This window comes from Chrysemys picta, chromosome 2 (assembly GCF_011386835.1).
Source record: "Chrysemys picta bellii isolate R12L10 chromosome 2, ASM1138683v2, whole genome shotgun sequence".
NCBI lineage: Eukaryota > Metazoa > Chordata > Testudines > Emydidae > Chrysemys > Chrysemys picta.
The window spans coordinates 22,441,315-22,467,037 of record NC_088792.1 but is presented as its reverse complement, the minus strand read 5'-3'; the positions used below and the strand labels follow the sequence as shown (position 1 = coordinate 22,467,037).

General features: G+C 41.0%; 1 protein-coding gene across 2 annotated transcripts in view; it reads left to right on the top strand.

Annotated features, from left to right (window-relative positions):
* The window catches only part of PTPRN2 (protein tyrosine phosphatase receptor type N2), a 942,968-nt gene that overhangs the window by 836,970 nt on the left and 80,275 nt on the right, over nt 1-25,723 (top strand). For both annotated transcript variants that reach the window (XM_065582768.1, XM_008162983.3), the window contains one exon: nt 11,809-12,003. In XM_065582768.1, coding sequence (XP_065438840.1) covers nt 11,809-12,003 — 195 coding nt within the window. The remainder of the gene's footprint in view (nt 1-11,808; nt 12,004-25,723) is intronic.

Below are 25,723 nucleotides of genomic sequence, written 5' to 3'. Positions count from 1 at the left end.
GCCCTCTTGTTGACCTAACTCCCTCATGCTGTCTCTCTCAAACCTCACCTTCATACTTTATCTAATACGTATTTTGCACAAAATCTGAATTTTAAGTTTGTTCCTGCTATCGGGAGTAGAAGTGGAGAGTGATTTTGTGTTTACTTTCCATGGACAGCAATTAAGAGATCGTGACGATGGGTACCCTTATGGAAACCTAACTAGACAGAAGTGAATTATGTTGGTCATCCCAAATAAGAGTCTACTCTGTATATACCACATATTTGACAGGGGAAAAAAACTATTTTAGATTTAAAAAAACTATTGGGACTATATTTTGCCTCAGTTATTGTGAATCCAGCTACCCAGGGTTCAGGCAGAGCCACAGAATCCTCTAAAATGGGCTATGATAGATTTTGAAACAGTTACATTGTCATGTCTCAGGAAACTATCATGTCAGGTCCTTCCAGGGCTAGAAGTAAACGCTGAGGTCCATTATGAAGCTGGAAATCTTTCCTTCTAATGGGATAAAACCCAATTTCTACCCCTGAGGGGCTACAAGACAACTGACTATATGGTCTGAACATTTTTATCTATTGAGAAACTGTAGCTGTTTCAGGACTAAATTTTGCACAGTTTGGGTACCTAACAGCTCTACATTTGGGGAGAGGAAGAGGAAACATTTTTCTGGCTCCCTACCTCATTAAATAACAGCAGCTGCTGAAAGCTGCTCAATGTGTCTTAGTGTCTTAAGAAAAAATTGGCTTAGTGGGCAGATGAAGTCAAAGGTACATGATAAATGCATTTATCACGTGATTCTGCCTGGTGTTGTCACATGAATAATGCCATTATTATTTATTTGTATTGCAATAACCCCTACTGTATTGTAAGGATCCCATTTTGCTAGGTGCTGTGACGGGTTGGATCACAGAAACCCCCTTGGGAGCTGCCACCAGATGTGCAAAGACTATCCCTGCTCCTGTTTTCCCTGCCAGCTCAGGACTCCAGCACCCTGTCTTGCTGAGCCAGACACTCCTGTCTGCTCCAACACAGATCCAGGGTCTGAATCACTTGTCCCAAAGCTGCAAGTTTACCTGAAAACAGCTCCCAGAAGTGTGCTTGTCTTTAGCACTCAGGTGCCCAACTCCCAATGGGGTCTAAACCCAGATAAATCCGTTTTACCCTGCATAAAGCTTATGCAGGCCAAACTCATAAATTGTTCGCCCTCTATAACACTGATAGAGAGATATGCACAGTTGTTTGCTCCCTCAGGTATTAATACATACTCTGAGTAAATTACTAAATAAAAAGTGATTTTATTAAATACAGACAGTAGGATTTAAGTGGTTCAAAGTAGTAACAGACAGAACAAAGTAAGTCACCAAGCAAAATGAAATAAAATGCGCAAATCTATGCCTAATCAAACTGAATACAGATAATTTCCTCACCAGTTCCAGAGTGCTCCCTTTTACAGGCTAAGCTCCTTTTAGCCTGGGTCCAGCAATCACTCACACCCCCTGTAGTTACTGTCCTTTGTTTCAGTCTCCTTCAAGTATCCTGTGGGGGGTGGAGAGGCTCCTTCTTTAGCCATCTGAAGACAAAATGGAGGGGTCTCCCACGGGTTTAAATAGACTCTCTCTTGTGGGTGGAGACCCCCCCCTCCTCCCCCCTATGCAAAGTCCAGCTCCAAGATGGAGTTCTGGGGTCACCTGGGCAAGTCACATGTCCCTGCATGACTCAGTCTTTACAGGCTGAAGCCATTGTCCACATGGTATCTTGCATGTCTCCAGGAAGACTTCTCATGTGGATTGGAGCATTCCAAGATGCATTGTTCCCCAAGTGTTTCCTGATCAGGTACTTATCCTGGCGAATTCCTTCCTAAAGAAGCTAACCAAATGCCTCACAGAGCTTACTTAGAAACCAAGCCAGCATACAGCCCATATTCTTAACCTCGAGTAGAAAATGATATATATGTACAAATAGGATGAATAGAGATAGTAGACCATAACCTTTACGGAGATATGTTACATGGCACAGGCAGCACAAAACATATTCCAGCTATGTCATCCATACATTTATAAGCACCCCTTCCCCATAAAGCCTTATGGGGTACACTGTCACACTGCACAAACACATAATAATAGACAGTCCCTGCCCGAAAGCGCATATAATGTACATAGACAAGACAGACAAAGGATGCGGGAAAAGGAAGTAAAGAGTTGGAGAATCAAGGAGTAGATTTTTCAAGAGTGCTCAGACTTAGCAGCTCTCATTGGTCTCAGGGAGAGCTCAGCACTTTGAGAATCTGGCCATTATGTCATATACAAAGTCTGTAGCAGAACCAGGAACTGAACCCAAATCTTCTCTATTGTATGCTAATCCAGTGTTTTAACCACAAGTCCATCCTTCCGCCCCAGTTTACAGGTGTGGCAGACCCCTGTCCCACTCCAGAATTATGATAATTATGTCTGGAAAAGTTATTTGAGGTCCCTTTTTAAGAAAGTTCTAAAACTTTCTTAATATTTCTTCTCTTCCTCTGAAGCATTTACATTTGGAATCTTGGTAGCCAAAGGCACCGGTTTCATAAGATGATTTTTCATATTCCTTGGCCTAATAACCCCCCAGTCACCTCCTTTTCTAGGAAAGGACACGTCAGGGAGGCCGAGGGGGAAGAAGTCTGCTTGAGGTTCTGCTTAGAGTTATCTCCCATGTTGTTCCATTAGGAGAAAGTGGCAGAACAGACTGACTGTTGCCCCCAAACCTTACTGATACGGAGGCCCATATCCTCTGTAAGGAGACCTATGCCTCTGGGTGTCGACCGAAACCACACCACAATTGTTCCATGGCAGTACAGATTCATTGGAACCTATCCCTATTAGGCCCTCACCTGGTTGCATCTGCCCAGGAATTGCTATCAAGGGAAGATCCCTACCACAGAAAACCAACACAAGCTTTAGGCTGTTCAACATCTGCTCTGAGGGGCCAGTTGGGGAACTAAGGTTAGTGTATGGAAATCTTGTATATTAAATATGGTGTAATTGTAGTGTTAGAATAATAGAAAAATGGAAATGCTGAAGTCCACTGAGCTTTTATAGATGTGTTCATAGCCTTGTAGTACGTGGCTTTCTTATGGTGAGAGGATAGTTCATCGCTCTGTTGTTCAAATGTTTGAAACCGAGGAGTGAAGGGAACAAACCAAAATCAAAAAATTCATCTCCAGTTTAAGGAACACTAACTTTTCCCTTCCTTTCCCCTCCTCTGCAGCTACTTCTGCTTTCTTGTGTGTGTGATGGTATGGGCTCATAATTGTACGAGTCATGACCAAGAATCACTTGGAGTGCTAAACTAATTGAAGTTTTTCATTTCACGGGGCATGAGGGAAAAAAATTGGGGTCTTATTAGAAAAACACAAACATGATTATCAAAGCCTTGCATGATTTCTGGCTGGAAGATAATAGACTCTGGAATAGTATCCCAGGAGAAATGAGAACATCTCCATCATCAAAGTCATTTTAAAAACTAAATCTCAACAAAGTACTTGAGATTATATAATGGGTTTGGAGACCGTGGTGATGGATGCAGTATCAGAACCTGGGTAGACAATTAAAATGTAGAGAACAATTCTGCATCCACAGCTAAATTAATAAATCTAAAATTTCTATTCCTCTTTTTTTTTTTTCCTTCTGAGTTCTATTACATAGCAGTCTGGATGGGGTTAAAAGAGCAACAGAATGCGTATTTATAAAGATGCATCTAGTCCAAAGGTAGCATTTTGTTCTCTATACATATCTCATTTAAGCATTATTTCAATATTTATCAGATGATTCATTGTTGGAATGTACTCTGATTCCAATAGTTACCGTTTCATAATTGTAAACAAAATTATATACATAATTATTCCCAACATATGAATTATTTATTATATTCCCGGACAAAAAAAATGTTTAAATTGAATTAAGGTTGAGATTGTTTCAGTAATTTAAGAGTAAAACAATTATAGGGAGGTTGTAATTATCCCCCAAACAAGGATTACAAAGCAGGAAGCTCAGTTAAGGTTAAATTTAAAAGAAATCCAATCATGTTAAACTATGGAAATGCACAGTGAAGGCAGCCAAACAACTTTCATTCTGCTCTGTAGTGACACCATACAATTATAATTAGTGCATCATAGTGTTTTAGTCCTGGTTTAGATTAATCTGATTTTTCTACATACAGTAAACTCTTTCAGTTTTTGTTTTCATTGTGGTGTCAGTACATGTGCAACAAAATGGTTGAATCCATGCTGTATGTGCAAAACTCAGTTCAGCTTTAACTGTAAAGGGCAGTTCCATAATTTTAACAGAAAAATAAGAAAAATGCTCAAATAAGTGAGAAGGAAAGCATACTGGAGGAGAATTTTCCTGAGTAATTTTAAAGGTCATGCTATATAATTTGCATATGTTCTTAGTATCCACAGTATGTTTTGTTAGCAGTTGTAGCACAGAATCTTTTAAAAATTAATATTTCACATTGTTCATTTCACTCTACAAACGTTAATTCTATTACAAATGAAAATAAATATTAAGTCATTTTGTTTATTTCTGGTTAAAGTGTGTTTGTTGCTTTACAGTATGTTCTATGATGCTTGTCTGGTTTAGGTTTTAAGGGCATGCTATGTAAGTGTCCATCACTATTAATATATTTGAATTTTCCTTTGGTATCTTTGCATTTCTCCTAATTCTATTCCCTAGATAATTCTGATTCCATCTCTGGTGTTCACAATTTTCAAATGTGTATGAAGAAGCAGAGATGGGTTTGGTTTGGTTTTGGTTAACAAGCGATTAACATTTGAGAATGACAGGCCTCTGTATTGGATTGTTTTTGACTTTTCTAGGTTATGTAACTTCAGATGCATAATGAAGAAATTTGTCTTTTGTACTAGTATATAGCGTTGAGGGCAGGGTTTTGTTTTGTTTTAAAGAAATTGGAAAATTATGAATTCCTTTAGTTCTAGGTTCCTATTCAATAGATTTGAGGTAAACATGCTGGGAAGAATAACAACTAGGGTTGCCAGGTTTTCGACCGGAACGCCCAGTCAAAAAGGGACCCTGGTGGCTCTGGTTAGCACAGCTGACTGGGCTGCTAAAAGTCCAGCTGTCCGCAGTGGGGCAGGCAGTCTCCGTGCGGCTCCTAGGAAGTGGCCGGCATGTCCCCTGGCTCCTAGGTGGAGGGGCAGCCAGGGAGACTGAGTGCTGCCCCGCATCCAGAGGCGCCACCTGACGCCAGCTCCACAGTTCCCATTGGCCAGGAACTGTGGCAAATGGGAGCTGTGGGGGCGGCGCCTGTGGGCAGGGCCAGCGTGCAGATAGGAGCTAGAGAGAGACATGCTGGCCGCTTCCTGGGAGTTGCCTGATGTCAGCGCTGCCTGGAGCCCACATCCTGAACGCCCTCCCATACCCTAACCCGTTGTCCAAACTCTGAACCCCCTCCTGCACCCAAACTCCCTCCCTGAGCCCCCTCCTGCACCTCAACCCCCTGCCCCATCCCTGAGCCCCCTGCCACATGCCAAATCCCTTATCCTTGGCCCCACCCCAGAGCCCACATCCCCAGCCAGAGCCCTCACCCCATCCTGCACCCCAACCCCCTGCTCCTGCCCAGTGAAAATGAGTGAGTGAGTGGGGTGGGGGAGAGTGAGCGACCGAGGGAGGGAAGATGGAGTGAGCAGAGGGTGGGGCCTGGGTGTTCAGTTTTCTATGATTAGAACATTGGCAACCCTAATTAACAAAACATCAGATTTTGTGAGACTACTTGCATTTACTCTAGACTGAGCAATTCCATTTACAACAGGTTATATCAACTTTTGAGAGAGAGAGGTCACCACTACAAAGTGAGAGTCTCTTGATCAAGTTTCAATATTTTAGTCTACGTAACTGTCTATATGGAGTTTAGGATCTTTTACCATGAGTCCATGTAACCTGGAGTTTGAGTCGCAAGGCATCTGCTGATTCCTATTTCAGTCTACTGTTTTTCACTAGGTGAGAATGATTCAGGAGTCAAAATCTGTTACTGGGCTAGGACCACAAAGCCCCTCAAGACACCCAGACTGAGCACAGTCAGACTATGTGGACACATTTTAATAAACTGTGATATCTGCATATAAGACAGCTTGGATAGAGGGTGACAACATTCAACAGCCCATGTTTAAAAGAAATGAGCATAAGCAAGAGATGTGTATCAGGCATCTCTTAACTGCCATCTTCATCTCCTGATATTAGCACCTTACTGTGCTGATCAGATTCCATTTTCTGACTAATTATGGCAAGGAGTCATCTGGTTTTATTTTATGTTATTTAGTTAGTTAGTTCTGTGCTCTAACTTTTGCCTGTACTACATACTGTCATGTATTGCCCAGTTATGCATAAGCAGAATCGACATGCGTAAAAGGGTCTTTCTGGACTTTGTGCCATGTTTATCAGAGGATTTGTGGGGTGGAGCGGGGAGGCTGTGTACTTGGCTATGTCAGTATGCTATCTCTGGCTAACAATACACTTTTTAGAGCAAATACTCGGCATGCTCTGATAATTTCTTCCTAGACTCCTTTGTGGTGGAGCTCAAGGTTCAGATTTAGGGAAAGCTTAATTATTCGTTACATATGAGGAAACAAGTTGATATTTACCACTGAAGCCCTACCTCAGGCTAGTTTGAGTGTTATCCTCTGCTATAAACTTAACCCATGTATACTCCATTATAAGGTATCTTTCAAGATAGGCCTTTTAGTAACCCATGTGGTCTTAATGGATTTTCCACGAACCTGGTGTATTGTTGGCCTGTCTTGTTGGTAGATATAAATTCTTATGAATTCTAGTTTCCTCTCCTACACTTTTCTGATACTTGACGGCTGTCATCCACTGTAAAAGCATGTGGCAGCAAATGCGCAATGCTGTCATGGAACAGGGACATCCTGAAGAAGAGATGGCACTTGCCGTATTATGTTGACTGCATTTCTAAAGCAGCCCTGGCTTGACACCTCATTGAAAGAGTGAGATTCATTTCTGAGTGGGCATGATGCCTCCTGGCGTCTGGTGGGAATGTAGGGAGTTGAGGTTATGCATGAAAATCAGTTGTGATAGTTAGGAGTTCTAGCCAGGAATGTACAAACCATGTGTCCATTCTGTCTTTTTGATTAAAGAGAGGCTTTCACTAATGCAGCTGCTATCTGGCTGCTTGAAGAGGGTTTCAATCACAATACAAAAAAGTGCTGTAGTAAGATTTCCTTACTGTGGCTTCTCACTGCATAAGTTCCCTGTATAATGGTCTACAAAGGTCTGCGCTAAGATTGACTTCCTGCTCCTGGGTTGAGAAGGCAAACTGTTGTGCCTGTAATGAGGAACACTGGGTGAATTAAGGCTCTTCTTTAGAATTGGCTAAATTGTATGTACCCACTAATCTACAGTGTGTTAATCCCAATTAAAGATTTGATTTATCTACTTTAACAGCACTTTTTTATAATGTTGTTTTTATATTTTTTTAAATGTTCCTTTTCACCCCTCCATCTCCCTGTGGGATGTTAAAATATAAGGACCACTTCAAAATCTCATTGGAAGAGTTTCTCTGAAAATATTGTTTATGATGTGGTTAGGGTTATCAATTTTCTTTCTCAAATGAAAAAGCTCTCTACAGATGATTATAACACTGTACTTTAAACTCATTTAACTGGACATTATTTTCAGAATATTTATCTTGGTTATTGCAGTTTTTTGTCATACTGTGATATTAGTTTTCCATTATATACTACATGTCACTTCCACATAAGTTTGATAATAAATGTTGGGAAATAAAAAACAGAGGCACTGCCTCCATGTGATAGCAATTCCTATGTAATGGGAAATAATGTCATAAACTTCAAATTACATTTTAAATAAATGTTTATGTCCGACCCAACCATTAGATCATAGCCCAAAAGGGTCAGGAGGATCATTCCTTCATATATCACTGTATGCACTGTATGATTGCTTTTTTAGGTGTAAATGATGCTTTTAAATGAAGAATGACAAGCAGTATACAAAGACAGTACATTACAGTCACAGTAGGATAGTAATAGCCTTGGCCACTATGTTAAATACAAAAGTGTGATGCATAAATTGAATTCTCTCTTTGCAAATGATTATTAAATGGGTCCGTGCTGATACCAATGTTCACTGAGTTCGTAGTTCAGTTTGGAACCCTCACGTCTGGGTTCAGTGTTGGGTTCTAAACCTCATCTGGTGGGCATGATGTTTGCTGCTTCCAGAATTAAAAACATAAACACTCGAGAGTGCAGAGAAATGTGTAGATGGCTGATGGTCCTCTTAACTATGGTATTAAATGTTCAGGGCTTGACTAGGGGCTTAAACAAAGTGATGTCAACTCTGTCAAGGCCCAGTGATGGAATTTCAGTGATATTAACAATATTTTAGGGCTCAGTCAGGTTGAATAAATATTTGTAATGCCCACCATGGAGATCCCTTTTTGTCTTTTTTTTTTTTACTATTATTATTTATTTTTATCTATATATATATATATAGATAGATAGATATATATATAGAGGCTATGTGTACAGCCCAGACCACTTCCTTAAGCCTTCCTAACATTGTGACTAAACTGGTGCCCTGGCCTTGTCTGGGGGAGGAGTGAGGACAAACACTGCCTCCACTCCATGCCCTTTGCAAGGACTGGCCAATATCACAGTTCGTGTGATCAGTTCCTGCTACTACCAGAGGTACAAAGAATCCCACACAGGGGCAGGGAGAAGACAGTGTAGCCATTCTCAAGAATGCAGGAAGCACAATCCCTCCTAGAGCTGCCACTGGAGCAGGAGGTTGTATCTTCAAAAACAGGAACATTGGTAACTTACACATGGTTCTTCCTTATCCTGTAGCCCCTTTATGGCCCATTTTCACCACTGAAGTGTCATAAAGGCATCACATGTGCTCACCCAGATACCCCTAGTGCTGTGGTTTCCATGTATGGCATAGAGTCTTCATAGCTGGCTATGCTACTCCCTTGGAGGACTAAGGATAGGAGTAATGACAGGGGATCCACTGTAGTCTGGCTATCCTTGGCAGCTGCAATTGCCTGTAAGGGCTGTGAGCAGCAGAGCACAAATTATAGCAGCCCCGCGACTGCTTAAACTTATGCCAGGACGAGGCAGGTTCCTGGATGATTCCACATTATGGGGAGAGCCAAATACGGTACAGGGCCACTTACCTCTTAGTCATGAGAAATTACATTTATTTTTTACCTTTAACCACTTCACCTGCACTTTGTCCAATAATCCATCCCTACCAGGAATAAGTCAAATATTTAGACATCTGAACAGCTGTTACTTTTTAATAAAGAAGCCATCATACAAACATTTTTGAATTTCTCCCAAATGTGGAGTTTTGTTTTTTGTTTTGTTAAAAGGAGGATTTAAAATTATTTTGCCCCAAGGTAACTTGGCGGTTAGCAAAAGTCATTCTTAACTAGTAATATTTTTAAGGTCTGATAGCTTGTGTGACCCTTTAGAGAGAGAAACACTCTCTTTATCCTTTTTACAAAGCAGAGAACTTAGACTTCCTTGTGATGTAAATGCTTACCTTACATCACAACACACTAATAAATATAAAAGCTATTTCAAATTCATTTTTAGACTTTAAATTTTTATTCTCATATTTTTGTCATGTTGTGGTCAGTACAAGGTAACTAAAGCCACTACAAAGTTTTGTCAGCAAAGCTGTGTCACTCAATGATGTGAAGAAACCACACCCTCAGCTGACATAGCTATGCCGGCAAAACCCCCAGTATAGATGCAGCTATCCTGACAGAATAATACTTCTGTCAATGTAGCTAATATCATTCGGGAAGGTGGTGGTGGTGATATGCTGTCTGAAAAGCCTCCTTCTGTCGACATATGCTGCGTCTACACTAGGGAGCCCTGCCAGTATAGCTGTATTGGTAGAACCTATGTAGTGTAGACTAGGATAAGGCACCTAGCTTTACAAACAAGGAGATATGGAAAATTATGTCAGTACAAAAGAAAAAAAAGTTGCACTCTATATTTAAAAATAAATCCTTTTTTTTCCCCCTGTAAAAAGGGGCATGAATGGAAAAAAAAACCCCACTGTTATATTTTGGGGGTTTATGGACATTCAGTTGGGATGATCTGCATAATTGTTGCATCTGCCACAAGTGAGTAATGTGTCTTTTTATATTACACATTATAGTATTTTTTTTGTCTAGCACTCTCATTAATTTATATATAAATGTGTGCCACCCCTCCCCGCCGCAAAAAAAAAAATACTACCTTGCAGTGTAAAAAGACTTTAATACCGAGTTAAATGGCAGCTTAGGATGAAAGGCAGATGTAAACCATTTGGATGGTCTTTTGGCCTATAGATCTTTAGTCTATTGCCTAGGCAGTGGCAAGAGCTATCTTGATATATGATTCTATTCAGATTTTCATTGGGAAAGGAGGATACTAAATTTGAATGCCGGAACCATTGTCACAACTGTGATGAAGAAAAGATACCAATTGAATGTCTTAAAAAAAAAGTTCTGTGCATTAAATGGATGCATGTCTATCACAAGAAGAAAACCTTTTATATCCGATGATATATGGATTTTTAAAAGTCATCCTACTGATGACCCTTGAGTTGCAATTATATTTTTATTGAATAAGAAAACAGAGGCCATCACATTTTAACAGTATGGATTCTTCAAAATCTATTATTTTGATGGCCAGAGGCAAGTAACTAAGCTCTTAGTACATGTCTCTGTAAAATAAGTAATTGGAGACAAATGTGCAACCACACCACATGTACCATATGTCCAAGCACCATGAACATAGCCTATGCTGCACAGTAAGCCTGGCTTCCAAAAATCCTTCATGGGCAATAGACATATGTAAAAATGCTAATTTTACTATTTACTTTGAAATTTTACTGCACCTGAGTGAATCTAAATGCATTGTAACAGGGACAATATAACCAAGGGTCTATTTAGCCAATTAGATTCAGAATTTCAACATACAGTACCTTGTTTCTCTGGAAACGTTTGTACTAGCAGCATTTTCCTTTATTATATAAACACAATATATTTTAGACATGCATTTCATGTATGGTGCAACTGAAATGCCATATTTAGGGTAGATTTTTGTTGGTTTTGGTGTTTTTATCTGGTTTGGATTGGAAGGTCTGGTAGGTTCAGTTTTCTTTCTTTGTCAAAGCTGCTTACAGCACGTGTGACAGATTTCTATTTTTTATTCTTTGTTAATGTCATTCTTCATTTTCTGTGCCTCACATCTAGGAGTAAGGGTTGTGTATGCTCTATTTTAATGAAGAGAAATGGCACATCTATCAACTAGAATTTATATTAGAGAGCACATCAATTCAGTTGCTATTGCTTGCTGAGCTTGCAAATTCAGGGCTGAATTCTGCTCTCAATTACACCTGTGCAACCCCATTAACTTCAGTGGGCTGTACAGTGCAGAATTAGGTTCATAGAATGAAGTATGGTATAAAACAACTTATCCATCTGCTAAATAATATTTTGGGGCTCAAATTCTATTATGAGGCAGTCTTAAAGGAGTGACATGCATGCACTCATAGTTAAACTTCTTTTGCATGAGACTGGGATGGTCAACATTTAGTTATTTCATATAGTGGGTCTAGTAAACGTATATATCAGAATACCAAAATATTAGCCTTTAAGGGAAGAAAAACACTCCCACTCTAGAGATGTACTGTAAACAGTGTTGTCGTTAGCAGACTTTTATTTCATAGTGGCTGCTATTAACTCCAGATTGTTCCCTTCTTTCTCTCTGTCTCCTAGGAGCTGTGCCGTCAGCGCATGGCTGTAAAATCATCTGATCGACCAGAGCTCCTGCACACTTCTCGCGTAAACAGTGTCTCATCACAGTTTAGTGATGGGCCCATTGCCAGCCCCTCTGCTCGGAGCAGCACCTCATCCTGGTGTGAAGAACCAGTTCAGTCTAACATGGACATCTCCACCGGTCACATGATCCTGGTAAGCAGTTTTCTTTATGGTATGTGAAATGTAATCAAAATTGGTATTTCATCAATTTAAAGTAGATTGTGAAAAATATTTAACTTCTAAAGGGATACTGTCAATTTACAACATTTTTTTTAAAAAATTCTTCACCTATTATATTAATCTAACCTTTAAATGGTTACAACTAAAACTGTTTTAAAAAAAAATCATTACTTTTCACTGTGCTGTTTATTTTCTGTTTAGCATACATTCTGTGAGCTTGGACATTTAAAATAGATTTTTTTTAAACAGAAGATAATTTACTTTTCATCCTTTTTGGTTTACTTTCACCATTTTACTTGGCTTGGACAATTAAATAAGACTGTTTGTTTGATTTCTGGTCAGTTTTTCTTTCTGGCATGTAGTATAATAGTGCTGCAAAAGCTGCAGTAGAATATTAACAATGTGTAAATAATTGTTTTCATTGAAATTGGGTGGGGGGGGATCTGAATTTTTAGCCTAACCTGATATTCCTCCTTTAAAGTAATTGGATCTTTCTCATGTTTGAAACTGCTCAAATATGTTTTGTTTGTGAAGACTGGGCTAGAAAACGTTGTGGGAAATGGCCACTTTATTCACATGGGTGTGTGTATATGGCTAGTGAAATGCTTTTCACTACCCAGGGGAGACCGCATGACTTAGTGGTTAGGACACTGGACTAGGACTCAAGACACCTGAGTTATATTCCTGCCTTTGTTGGTGGCCTTGGGCAAGTCATTTCACATCCCTGTGTTTCAGTTTTCCCATCTGTAAAATGGGGGTAGTAATACTGATCTCCTTTGTAAAGTGCCATGAGATCTACTGATGAAAGGAGCTAGGTGGTATTATTATATTTTCTACATTTACCCTCTGCCAACGGTTAAGATTATCCAGCTGCCCCTCACTAGCTATGTATTTATATAGCTCTGAGAAGGCTGGCCAATGGGATTTCTGGGAAGGAATCTGTGCTCTGTCGATGTCATGCTGTCCTATCATGCTTCCCTCTCTTCTGCACCCTTTCCCTTTTTATGGTTTTGTAGATAAAGCTGCTCACCTACTTAAATATTTTCCAAGTTTTGTGGGAAAGCCATATGGCCTAATAGAAAATGGAATGGAAGCCAGAGTGCCAATTTGACCGTAGCCAAGTCACTGACCTCCGTCAGCTTCAGTCAGCTCAGCAATAAAACGGAGTAAAAGCAGGATCTGCTTGAAAACCAGACGCTGTGTCTGAGCAGAGCTTTCCTGGGTAAATACATTTCCAAACAGAAGAGTTAGTTAGGTTTTTAACCTGATATATAACAGATGCACAAGTGCACCTGGGAATGAGGGATGGATATGCTACCCAAAAGGTCTGTGACCTTGGCTCTTACAATCCCACTTTTGCCTACTCAGAACTACCACCTTTCACTTGTTTTTGTGTTTCTGCAGTTATTGGGACATTGTAGTTACCAACACATTCCCCACCCCCAAACCCTACCTTTCAAATAACCCCTAAAGTAAGGAAGGGCACAAGAGTAAGTAGTGATATAATGCTTGTATCCAGAGCATTTGTGGGTAAAACAAAAGAAAGTACAAAATTGCCTAAGTAGATGGCAATGTATATGCTTAAGATTTGCAGACAGTTAATGAGACTAGTTTAAATGGAGCAAAATAGTTTACAAAGATACTACTAAAATAAACCTAAAAATCACACACAGCCAAATGAACAGGAAAGAAACTTGCAGAAGGGAACCAAGTAGTGTTAATTCTGGATCTGGGAATTTTCCCAAAAGTTCAACTAAGTGTGTGTGGAAATAAGCCATATGTTTGCAACCTATGAAAGGGTTTTAAAAAACAAACAGATTGATTAGGAGTACTGTGGTGGCCGTGGTGGTTCAGTGTCCATAATTCAGTCAATTCTGTTTAACCCTGAATGAACTCATGCATATGTTAGCTATCTAACAACATATGTTAAATCTTAGATGGTAAGGGTTCAAAGAAGGGCAACTGAAATGCTACAATGCCTTGAGAGTATGACCTATAAGAAGAGAGTGGGCAAAAAAATTAAACCTGTTTAGCCTAAAATGAACAAACAAAAACTAGCAATTCAGAGAAGTCTGCATCTCTGCTTCTAAATATGGGAAAGGGAAACCATACAGAAAAGGAAAAATAATTACTCTTAATAGACACCAAGGATACAATTAGCAAAAAAGTGGTTAGAATTTGAAATGATGCATTTAGCTTAGATATCAAGACACGTTTCATAGGAGGGTCAAGCAGACAATGGAGTTCTTTACTTTAAAGAGGTAGTTATACTATAAGTGCTAGATTTCTTTAAGGCAGTTAGGTAAGGTTTTTCTGGAAGGATCTACTTTGAAGCAGCCGATTGAACTTAACTTCCAGTGCCATGCATGTCAATTATGTTGGCAGCCTGGCAAGAACCTGAGAACTGACCTGATTTACGTTTTGATCAAATATAAATGCAAGCAACCATAATACCCTATTTGCCTGAATTTTTTGTATGTCCCTTGAGAAAGCTGCTTGTTTGAGTTTAGCAGCAAGAAAAACATGCAAGTGATCAACTTTTTCATACATCCTGTAGTTAGTAGATTTCTTTGGTCACTCTAATCAGATGATATATAAGATGCTTTCCAACTCTATCCTCTCCTGCTGCTATCACCTTGTGAAATAAAAAGTTACTTTATAGATATTTTATGCAGAGATGCTTTAGTACAAAAAAAGGCAAAAGTTAATAAGGGCCTAATAAGGATGGGGAGCATTATCAGCATTGCAGAGCAAATAGACTTACGGAACAGTAAAGTTGTATTCAGTTTTACAATGCTCAGCAATGAAGTAGCTAGCTGAGTTAGGACTCTAGAATCTTTATTATTTGTGGTGGCTTGGATCTTCCCAGAGGAAATAACATTGTGATGTTTAGATAGCAGTAAAAGCTTATAGTTGGAAACATCTTGATTTGACTTGTAAATTGAGCAGATCTGTTATGGAAATCATTGAGGAGGAATTCACTTAGAATATCCTGTTTAGACTTATTTTTTTTAATTGATAACCCCCCTTTTTTATTTGCCCTTGTGCATAAACAGAAATACCAGAACCTGAACTCAGCTCGCTGCTATTTGGCAAATGGTGGAATACCACTTTGCTCTTCCACAATATATTGCCTCTGCAATGCTGATAGTAGTATAAACTACTTTGTGTTAGATAGTAGAGAACTCAAGACCCAGAGGGGCAATTTTGACTAGTGGCAAAGTGTAATTTTTGTCACTTTTTTAGTTGGTTGTTTTTTCTGTAAACCCCACATTTTTAGCATATTTTAACATATTTTAGGTAAATAGAAAGCCACTGCTCTTAATGATGTTATCTTGTGAAAAGATCCCAGTGTTTGACCTATGGAAGTTTTGATTAGAGAGAATATAATGAGAAGCATGTTTTATGCCACCATACAAGTGACTCTGAATCCTGACCTTGGTAGCAGTGTGAGGAACAAGAAGAAGAAGAAGCTGTCATAATTTAAGATACCTTTGATCTTGCAAAAAAAAAGAGGGATGCAATTTCAGAAAAGTCACGGTGAGTGAGGGGAAGGATAATAACTCATGTTGATTTGTATCCATGTTTCTTTGATGAAAATTCATAACGAGTTATTATTTTAAAATCAAGAAATGGACTGTGAGAAATGGACTGTATGACTTTTGTGAGACAGTGCTAAATTTCAGAGGGGTAGCCGTGTTAGTCTGAATCTGTAAAAAGCAACAGAGGGTCCTGTGGCACCTTTAAGACTAACAGAAGTATTGGGAGCATAAGCTTTCGTGGGTAAGAACCTCACTTCTGTTCTTACCCACGAAAGCTTATGCTCCCAATACTTCTGTTAGTCTTAAAGGTGCCACAGGACCCTCTAGTGCTAAATTTATCTCTGTTTAAATATTGTATATTTCGTCAGTGAAATGAGTTTGCAGAAGCAGAACTGACTTTTCATGGTTTGCTTTTGTGTGTGTGTATGGGGGGGGGGGGAGATGAGTAAAGAAGGTGTGAAATTGAAAGCACCAGGCACAGATTAGAATCTGGGAAAGAGGGTGAATGGTCTTGCCTTTCTAAACACACAAACAAAAATAATACATTAAAACTGGAGGTCTGAGAAGTCTTCCCTTGAGAATATGTGCAAAAATAATGTATTTTGGAAAAATTACACCATTGAAGTGTTAGTGATACTTCATGCATATAGTGCTTTTCAAACAAGAAGGGCATGGGATATTTCATCACCACTGTGCATGCTGGGAACAAAGAGAATGGGAGACTGAAGGCTAGGACTTAGTAACCTGAGGAGTGCAGGATGGGCTCTTCAGAAGATGTTTCTTCAAAAGATCACCTTCCATTCTGGGAGGACTTTCTGTAATAAAACTAGAACTGGACTACATAGATCCTAGAAGTGCTGTTGGGAAGCTAGCCAAACCTAAGTCAGTACAGAGACAGAAACTTAAGTTCTGCATTCCACCTTTCACATGATGTGGTTTGATTTAGTCTTGATGTTGATTTGACAAAGTGATTGTCATGGACTTGAATGGAGATGCAAGAAAGGAATAGAGACCCCTGGAACTTAGACATGGGGATTTCAAACAGTATTTGTATTTTATGCTCTGACATAGTAATTCTGGCCTTTTTTTAAAAGGCACTCTGCACACACTTAAAAAAAAAAAGGGAATCTTATCTGAGAAGCAGGAAGTATCCCCTATAGACTTCATTTAAATGGTCTGTAAAATAGTGCTGAACTGTATTTAAAAATACATTATGGCAAAGACGAACTGCAAAGCCACTTGTTAAACTGCCCACTAAATTGTTAAACTGCTGCAAGGCTTTGATTTCATCCTAAACCATTAATAAAAATCACGGAACTGCTTCGATTTATAGCATCGAAAATGCTTTGCTAAACAAAGGAGTGCCCAACATGCAATGATTGATACCACCAGGCTGGATACCAGCACACACTCTGCCTGGTGTCTAACCCAAAAACATGCAGAAAGAGGCAGCAGAGAGAGTGTTTCCTGAGGAGAAAGAGATTGATCTATAGCCTGGGAGCTCTCCCCCAAGTGACAGTGGCACATGCCCACCGTTGATACGTGACAGACTTAATCGAGGAAGGTCAAAGGTGAGGAGGGCAGGAAGGAGAAACTAAAATTACTAATAAGATCGAATAGCTGCAGACAAGAATGTCTGTTTGACTATTTTGGTTTTTATTTGAATTTTCTTTGTTTTCAGTAGTACCACGACGTGCTGAGTGCTATACAAATATGAAGAAGGCACAGTGCCTGTGCCAAAGAGTTTACTTTTATTTTTATTTTATTTTTTTTAAAGAAAAAAATGGGTGTAGACGGGGTGAAAGTAATAATACATTCTTACCCGGTATGGGGGCTGGCTCTGGCCCCCAGAAGGGGTGGGGCCTCAAGCAGAAGGGGCGGGTTTGGGGTCAGCCTCCCCCAGCCAGCCCGTCTGCGCTGTCTGGCCCCTACCACCCAGGGCTCCAGTGGCGATTTAAAAGGACCTGGGGCTCCAGCCGCTGCCACGGTAGCGGCAGCCGGGAGCCCCGGTCCATTGTAAACCACCAGCCCCAGGGCAAAAAAAACTGTCTTTTTGCCCCCCCACCCCGTCAGCGGCCTGGGTGGGGGCAAAAGGGGCAACGACATTAAAGCACTGCGGCAGCACTTCAACATCGTTGACCCTTTTGTCTCCCCCATTGGCGGCCCTGCAGCACTGCCGATGGGGGGGGGGGGAGTACGGGGGACGGAAGGGGCAGCGACGTTCCATGAACACTGCTGTCTGCCAACACGAGCAGCAGGGGATAGTGGTATGGTGGGGACTCAAATCAGGAGCTTAGTGGATGGGGCGATCCCAGCAGAAGCAATCTCCTCAGCTCTTGATTTGATTCCCCGCCACCACCAGCCCCACTGCTGTCAGTCCTCCAGTCAGTTTGCCGCATGCTCAGTTTCCACAAATTTCCACAACCGCATTTTTGAATGAGTTTTAAATAGTAATCATGAATCAAGGGGTTAATGTTAAAGCAGGGAAACAGTTCTATGAATTTCAGTATTTTTTTTTCTAAATTCTTTCTTTTTTTCTCAAATTTATTCATTATTAGAAATAACTTGCCAAATGTGAATCTTGGTCTGGAGCTTGATTGCGAGAAGGTCATTTCAAGGCTTTAATTTTCAAAACTCATCTGTTTTGATTAGAGACACAAGTCACATGATAGGTTTCTGTTCCTAGGTAGGGTAAGTGCAACCACGGTTTCAGTGCAAATAATCAGAATTCATTTTCCATTAATATTTTGCAATATTCACTTAAAATTTGTTTTGACAAAAATTCCTCCCAGGGAACTGGCTTATTAGACTATTAGCAGAAAGCAAACACCAAAGGATCATGAATACAATCAAAGCAAACCAGTTTAAAGTTGCAATGAATATATGCAGAATCCTCCCCGTCTCCCCCAATATTTCTCAGCTCTAGTTAAGATCCAGATAAAACCAAGGCAAAGCTGGTGGCAGCCACTGGAAGAAGTGGAAGAGGTCCCTGGATGAAGGGAGTACACCTGCCTTTGGCTACTCAGGTTTGAAAACTAGTGTTTTACTAGATCTTCAACTGCTTCTAGATGTCCAGAGAGCTGCAGCAGCTCAGAATGTTTATTGTCTATACTTGTCCAGGAGGTTGATCTTTTCTTTTGGAATGAGGTTGTGCCTTGTGTAATGTGGTGCTCTTCTGTTGACTCATAGTAGATGTGGCTTGTTAACCACATTTAGGGTCTAAGACAGGAGTCAGCAACCTTTGGTTGCTGCAGGAAGTGGTGACCAGCACGCCCCTGCGGTCTGCAGCTCCCATTGGCCAGGAACAGTGAACTGCAGCCACTGGGAGCTGTGGGGGGCTGTGTCTGCGGATGGTCAATGTAAACAAAATGTCTTGCATCCTGCCAGTGGATTACCCTGATGGGCCACGTGCTGAAGGTTGCAGATCCCTGATCTAAGAGGTGGGAGTAGTTCTCTACTGGTTGGGAACAGTGGTTCTCAACCAGGGGTATGCAGAGGTCTTCCAGCAGATACTCAACTCATCTAGATCAGTATTTCTCAATTTGGGGGGTTGCAGCCCCCAGGGGTGGGTCACGGGATGGGTTTAGGGGGATTGCAAGTACAGGGCCAGCATTGGGGGTGGCAAGCAGGGCAACTGCACAGGGTCCCACACCACAAGGAGGCCCACGATGCTAAGTTACATGCTTCAGCATCACCCTCTGGGGTTCGGGCTTTAGACAAGGCTCACAAGTGAAAAACAGGTTCAAGTATCACACTGAAATGTAAGTACAATATTTATATTCCAATCTATTTATTTTATAATTATATGCTAAAAATGAGTCAGCAATTTTTCATCATAATGTGCTGTGACACTTTTGTATTTTTATGTCTGATTTTTGTAAGCAAGTAGTTTTTAAGTGAGATGAAATTTGAGGTACACAAGACAAATCAGGCTCCTGAAAGGGGTACAGTAGTGTGGAAAGGTTGAGGACCACTGCTCTAGAAGGTGAGGGAACTAGGAAGGAGGAGGTTCTGGAAGGACTTTTCCAAGAGGAAATTGAGGCTAATATTTAGGCTGTGGCGACATTTTTGAGGTGTCAGTAAATCAAACCTGGGAAGGGGTCGGGATGGGGCTGAGTTTTGCACTCAGTATTGAGTTCGTGCATTCAGAGTGCAGTAAACCATGCCATTGATACTTCAGTATTCAATTATGGCAATGGGTTGTATATGGGGCTACACCTTGAGAACAGCCAGAAACCTATGGAAAGTGCAGAATGTAGCTACCTTCTCTGCTTAGTGGTGCTTCCTGTAAAAGGAACCTTGCATTTGTGCTCCCTGATTTGCATTGGTTGTACTTCTGGTTCATAGAATCATAGAATATCAGAGTTGGAAGGGGCCTCAAGAGGTCATCTAGTCCAACCCCCTGCTCAAAGCAGGACCAATTCCCAGCTAAATCATCCCAGCCAGGGCTTTGTCAAGCCGGGCCTTAAAAACCTCCAAGGAAGGAGACTCCACCACCTCCCTAGGTAACGCATTCCAGTGTTTCACCACCCTCCTAGTGAAATAGTTTTTCCTGATATCCAACCTGGACCTCCCCCACTGCAACTTGAGACCATTGCTCCTTGTTCTGTCATCTGCCACCACTGAGAACAGCCGAGCTCCATCCTCTTTGGAACCCCCCTTCAGGTAGTTGAAGGCTGCTATCAAATCCCCCCTCATTCTTCTCTTCTGGAGACTAAACAATCCCAGTTCCCTCAGCCTCTCCTCATAAGTCATGTGCTCCAGACCCCTAATCATTTTTGTTGCCCTCCGCTGGACTCTTTCCAATTTTTCCACATCCTTCTTGTAGTGTGGGGCCCAAAACTGGACACAGTATTCCAGATGAGGCCTCACCAATGTTGAATAAAGGGGAACGATCACGTTCCTCGATCTGCTGGCAATGCCCCTACTTATACAGCCCAAAATGCCGTTAGCCTTCTTGGCAACAAGAGCACACTGTTGACTCATATCCAGCTTCTCGTCCACTGTGACCCCTAGGTCCTTTTCTGCAGAACTGCTACCTAGCCATTCGGTCCCTAGTCTGTAGCAGTGCATGGGATTCTTCCGTCCTAAGTGCAGGACTCTGCACTTGTCCTTGTTGAACCTCATCAGGTTTTTTCGGCCCAATCCTCTAATTTGTCTAGGTCCCTCTGTATCCGATCCCTACCCTCTAGTGTATCTACCATGCCTCCTAGTTTAGTGTCATCTGCAAACTTGCTGAGAGTGCAGTCCACACCATCCTCCAGATCATTAATAAAGATATTAAACAAAACCGGCCCCAGGACCGACCCTTGGGGCACTCCGCTTGAAACCGGCTGCCAACTAGACATGGAGCCATTGATCACTACGTTGAGCCCGACGATCTAGCCAGCTTTCTATCCACCTTACAGTCCATTCATCCAGCCCATACTTCTTTAACTTGGCGGCAAGAATACTGTGGGAGACCGTATCAAAAGCTTTGCTAAAGTCAAGGAATAACACATCCACTGCTTTCCCCTCATCCACAGAGCCAGTTATCTCATCATAGAAGGCAATTAGGTTAGTCAGGCATAACTTCCCCTTCGTGAATCCATGCTGACTGTTCCTGATCACTTTCCTCTCCTCTAAATGTTTCATAATTGATTCCTTGAGGACCTGCTCCATGATTTTTCCAGGGACTGAGGTGAGGCTGACTGGCCTGTAGTTCCCCGGATCCTCCTCCTTCCCTTTTTTAAAGATGGGCACTACATTAGCCTTTTTCCAGTCATCTGGGACCTCCCCCGATCGCCATGAGTTTTCAAAAATAATGGCTAATGGCTCTGCAATCTCACCTGCCAACTCCTTTAGCACCCTCGGATGCAGCGCATCTGGCCCCATGGACTTGTGCACGTCCAGTTTTTCTAAATAGTCCCAAACCACTTCTTTCTCCACAGAGGGTTGGTCACCTTCTCCCCATGCTGTACTGCCCAGTGCAGCAATCTGGGAGCTGACCTTTTGCGTGAAGACAGAGGCAAAAAAATCATTGAGTACATTAGCTTTTTCCACATCCTCGGTCACTAGGTTGCCTCCCTCATTCAGTAAGGGGCCCACACTTTCCTTGATTTTCTTCTTGTTGCTAACATACCTGAAGAAACCCTTCTTGTTACTCTTAACATCTCTTGCTAACTGCAACTCCAAGTGTGATTTGGCCTTCCTGATTTCACTCCTGCACGCCTGAGCAATATTTTTATACTCTTCCCTGGTCATTTGTCCAATCTTCCACTTCTTGTAAGCTTCTTTTTTGCGTTTAAGATCAGCAAGGATTTCACTGTTTAGCCAAGCTGGTCGCCTGCCATATTTACTATTCTTTCTACACATCGGGATGGTTTGTTCCTGCAATCTCAATAAGGATTCTTTAAAATACAGCCAGCTCTCCTGGACCCCTTTGCCCTTCATGTTATTCTCCCAGGGGATCCTGCCCATCTGTTCCCTGAGGGAGTCAAAGTCTGCTTTTCTGAAGTCCAGGGTCCGTATTCTGCTGCTCTCCTTTCTTCCTTTTGTCAGGATCCTGAACTCGACCATCTCATGGTCACTGCCTCCCAGGTTCCCATCCACTTTTGCTTCCCCTACTAGTTCTTCCCTGTTTGTGAGTAGCAGGTCAAGAAAAGCTTTGCCCCTAGTTGGTTCCTCCAGCACTTGCACCAGGAAATTGTCCCCTACACTTTCCAAAAATTTCCTGGATTGCCTGTGCACCGCTGTATTGCTCTCCCAGCAGATATCAGGGTGATTAAAGTCTCCCATGAGAACCAGGTCCTGCGGTTGTAATTTAAGGTTCTGCTGTTAGCCCCTAAAGTCCTAAATGGTACCTCCAGAGATCTCATCTCCTCTCTCTCTGTGAATTATGACAGAAAAGATCAGTTGAGGTGCTCTAGTTGCCAATACCCTGATTTAATCAGTAGACAGCTGGATTCAATAAACGGAACTTGTTTCCCTCTCTGTCCTGTCACTGCCTGAGTATGCTGATCTGCAGGGCAACCTGCAAAGGTTTTCTTGCTTTGCAGGGCTTTTCTGGGGAAGAAGGCTCAGTGGGGATTTTAAGATGATGGGAGTATCTCAATTTGAGTGACATTTGGAAGATTTCATATGTAGGACATTCGTTCCAATACGTACGTGGTGATAATTAAACAGGTTCCCAGGGTTGCACGCTGGGTGTATTTTTTTTTTAAAAAGAAATATTACATTTTAAATGTGTAAAGATATAAAAACAGCCTCTTTTGATCCGCACAGGATTTACCCTCTTGTAAAGAAAGACTGTGGTATTTTGGACATATAGAGACAAAGTAGAGTTCCTCTAGCCTCAAATAGTTTTTTTTCTTATCTAATTACTTCCCCTCACCCTCCTTTATATATGTTCTCTTTTCTTCCTGTGTATTTACCTCTGGTAAAATAGCTCCTCCTTTGTTCTAGACTGAAGCAGCATCTCATTTTTTGTCCTAGACACGCAAGAAGAAAGATAAAATGCAAGGGATGTGGTTTAATTAGGCTGTAGCTTTATTAACTTAACCCATCTGGGAGCTATCCAGCGATAGCTCAGATTCCTTCTTCACTCATTTCTGCCTGGTGTTGTGGATTCCCCATCCCTCACAGCTGTTCCCCATCCTGTTGCTGGGATCCCACTGCCCTCCCCTTCTATGCAGTTTAAGGGCTGGGGAAAGAGGGTCTCCTGGCTGTACCAGAGACATTAGGAGGCACAACTGTGTTCCCAAGCTTCTTTAGGGTTGCCTTCCCCTACTCCAGTTCCAGTTTATCAGGGAACCAGACCTCTTAATCCTGGTTTGAGAGGGGCCTCAGGGTGGAGTGACAGGGTTTATACACCCTCCCCCAGGTGTTCAGGGCCAATGGCTTACCTGAGCCCCAGTGGTCCACCCACCAACTCACTGTAATGTCTTTTTCCCTTTCCCAACCACCAAGGGGAAGGAGTTTTAAAGGAACCATTACCCTTTTCTCTGCCAATTCAGCCCAAGCCCCCTCTTTTGAAATTGCAGGGTTGCATTTTGACTGTTGTTCCGTCCACTCCCAGTTCTATAATGTCTCCTGGTCCTCCTTACCTATAACTTCCTACAGGCATTGGACCCAGTTGGCCCACTGCTCATGTGGGTTGCTCAACTCTCCAAAAAGCCCATGCAGAACAAATCAGGTCCACAGATGGGGAGAGATGAGAACTGCTCCTGTTTTCTGCCTTTTATATGCTCTCTTGTTGCCCCACTGATATCATATAAAGAGTAAAAAACATGGGAAGTCAGACTGTATGTAATCCACACCTCCTCAGGGCTGGCCATGTCATTGCACTGAATTATTGCATGGCCCTTTTTTGTTGCACTGATTATTGTTTCCCTGAAATTACCTCTTTTTGGTTATGTTGGTCAGGTTGGTGACTGGCCCCTAAATCATAACATTTTTCTTTCCTCAGTTTGAGTGATTGCTCCTCTGTTAATAGAGGCTGGTTAGCTGCTGGAATTAGTACATCTTTTTAAATTTGCTTCATCAATACACTTGTGCATCAATCCTGTATTATTTTTAATCTATATACTGTACAAAGTTTTGGCTTTTGCCTGACCTACTATTTGTACTATCTGAAATACTCTGACCTTCCATGTGTGTCAAGAGCATAGCAATCAGGGTCCAGGAGCTGTAGCAAATTTAAAGTTGTTTTCTGTACTGATTTGATTCTGTGCATATAAGGTACATTCCTTTTGTTAAAAAAAAAATCAAAATCTGACCGAGTATCTCTTTATTGGACACAAAACGTTTAGGTTCTAAGCAAAGAACAGAGAATTGAATTGTTAAAAAGATGTTTCAGCATTTTAATTTTAAAATGTCTTTAAAAGGCACTGAACTTAAGGTAATACAAAATTGGAGCAGTCAATTAATTTTTTTAGCATTAGCTAGTTCTTAGACTTTTTTTTTATTTTATTTTACGTAAGCAGCCTATATGTTTTACCAGGATATAAGTAAAAATAGCAGAGGGGCCAGTACCAGTAATATATATCATCAATTGTGTTCTTGCTGTCACCCAAATTCATAAACAGAAGGAAATGTATAAAAGAAATTTGATAAAGGCAGGTGGTCTGAGTGAATAATTTCCCTTTCATTAACATATTCTCCTTATTAACTCTGTAATTAATTGTACATAGCTAAGGAAAGCTATGGAAATTGCATTTTGAGATGTATCAAAGCTGACTTTATGCTTCAGACTTTCATGCAATTTACTATTAATGAAGCAAGAGATGGAAGCCCCAAATCTATAATTATTACTTACTATTTGAATGACAAGGAAAGAATTTTATCAGCAGAGTTTCAAATGAAAGGGGATTAGCAGCTAATGTTGAAATTGTTAATCTTTCTTATTAAAATAATTTTGACAAAAGTGTTTAGCCTGAAAGAGGTTTCTGGAACATCATTTACCATTAAAACAGCCATTTTCTGAAGCTCAGTATGAATTTGTCTAAGTTTGACAGCAGGGTGCAAATATTTTTGAAATGAATTAATATTTTATGGGAGTTGGGGCTGTTCATGTATGAGCTGATGCAGAACTGCTTGCTGTGTATATATTCCTGGAATGTGTAGTGGGATGGTAGCACGATATCCTACCAGAGTTAAGATGTCTGTTAAGATAACGACGGGAAAAAACCCTGACACAACTTGAGGGGCCAAATTATGATTTTGGCTGTGTTCACACAGCCTTGATTAGCAAGTGTAAATAAGGAGAGAATTTGGCTCTAGATCATAATTTTTTTATTTGACATATAAAATGTATATAATTAAGTTTGGCAACATCACTTCATGTTTAGACAGACCTTCTTACTCATTTTAAATGGTGGTAAATTTTCAAGTTTGCATGTTTTTGTTAGAGGGTATCATACTTTAGGCTGAAAATGTTAAGCTGTGTGTGTGTATGTGTGTTTGTGTTTATGCACAAACAAAAATATATCTCTTTTAAATTATAATGTTAAAAAAAAAAGGAGATATACCTATCTCATAGAACTGGAAGGGACCTTGAAAGGTCATTGAGACCAGTCCCCTACACCTTCACTAGCAGGACCAAGTACTGTCCCGGACAGGTGGTTTTGTTTGTTTTGCCCCAGATCCCTAAATGACCCCCTCAAGGATTGAAC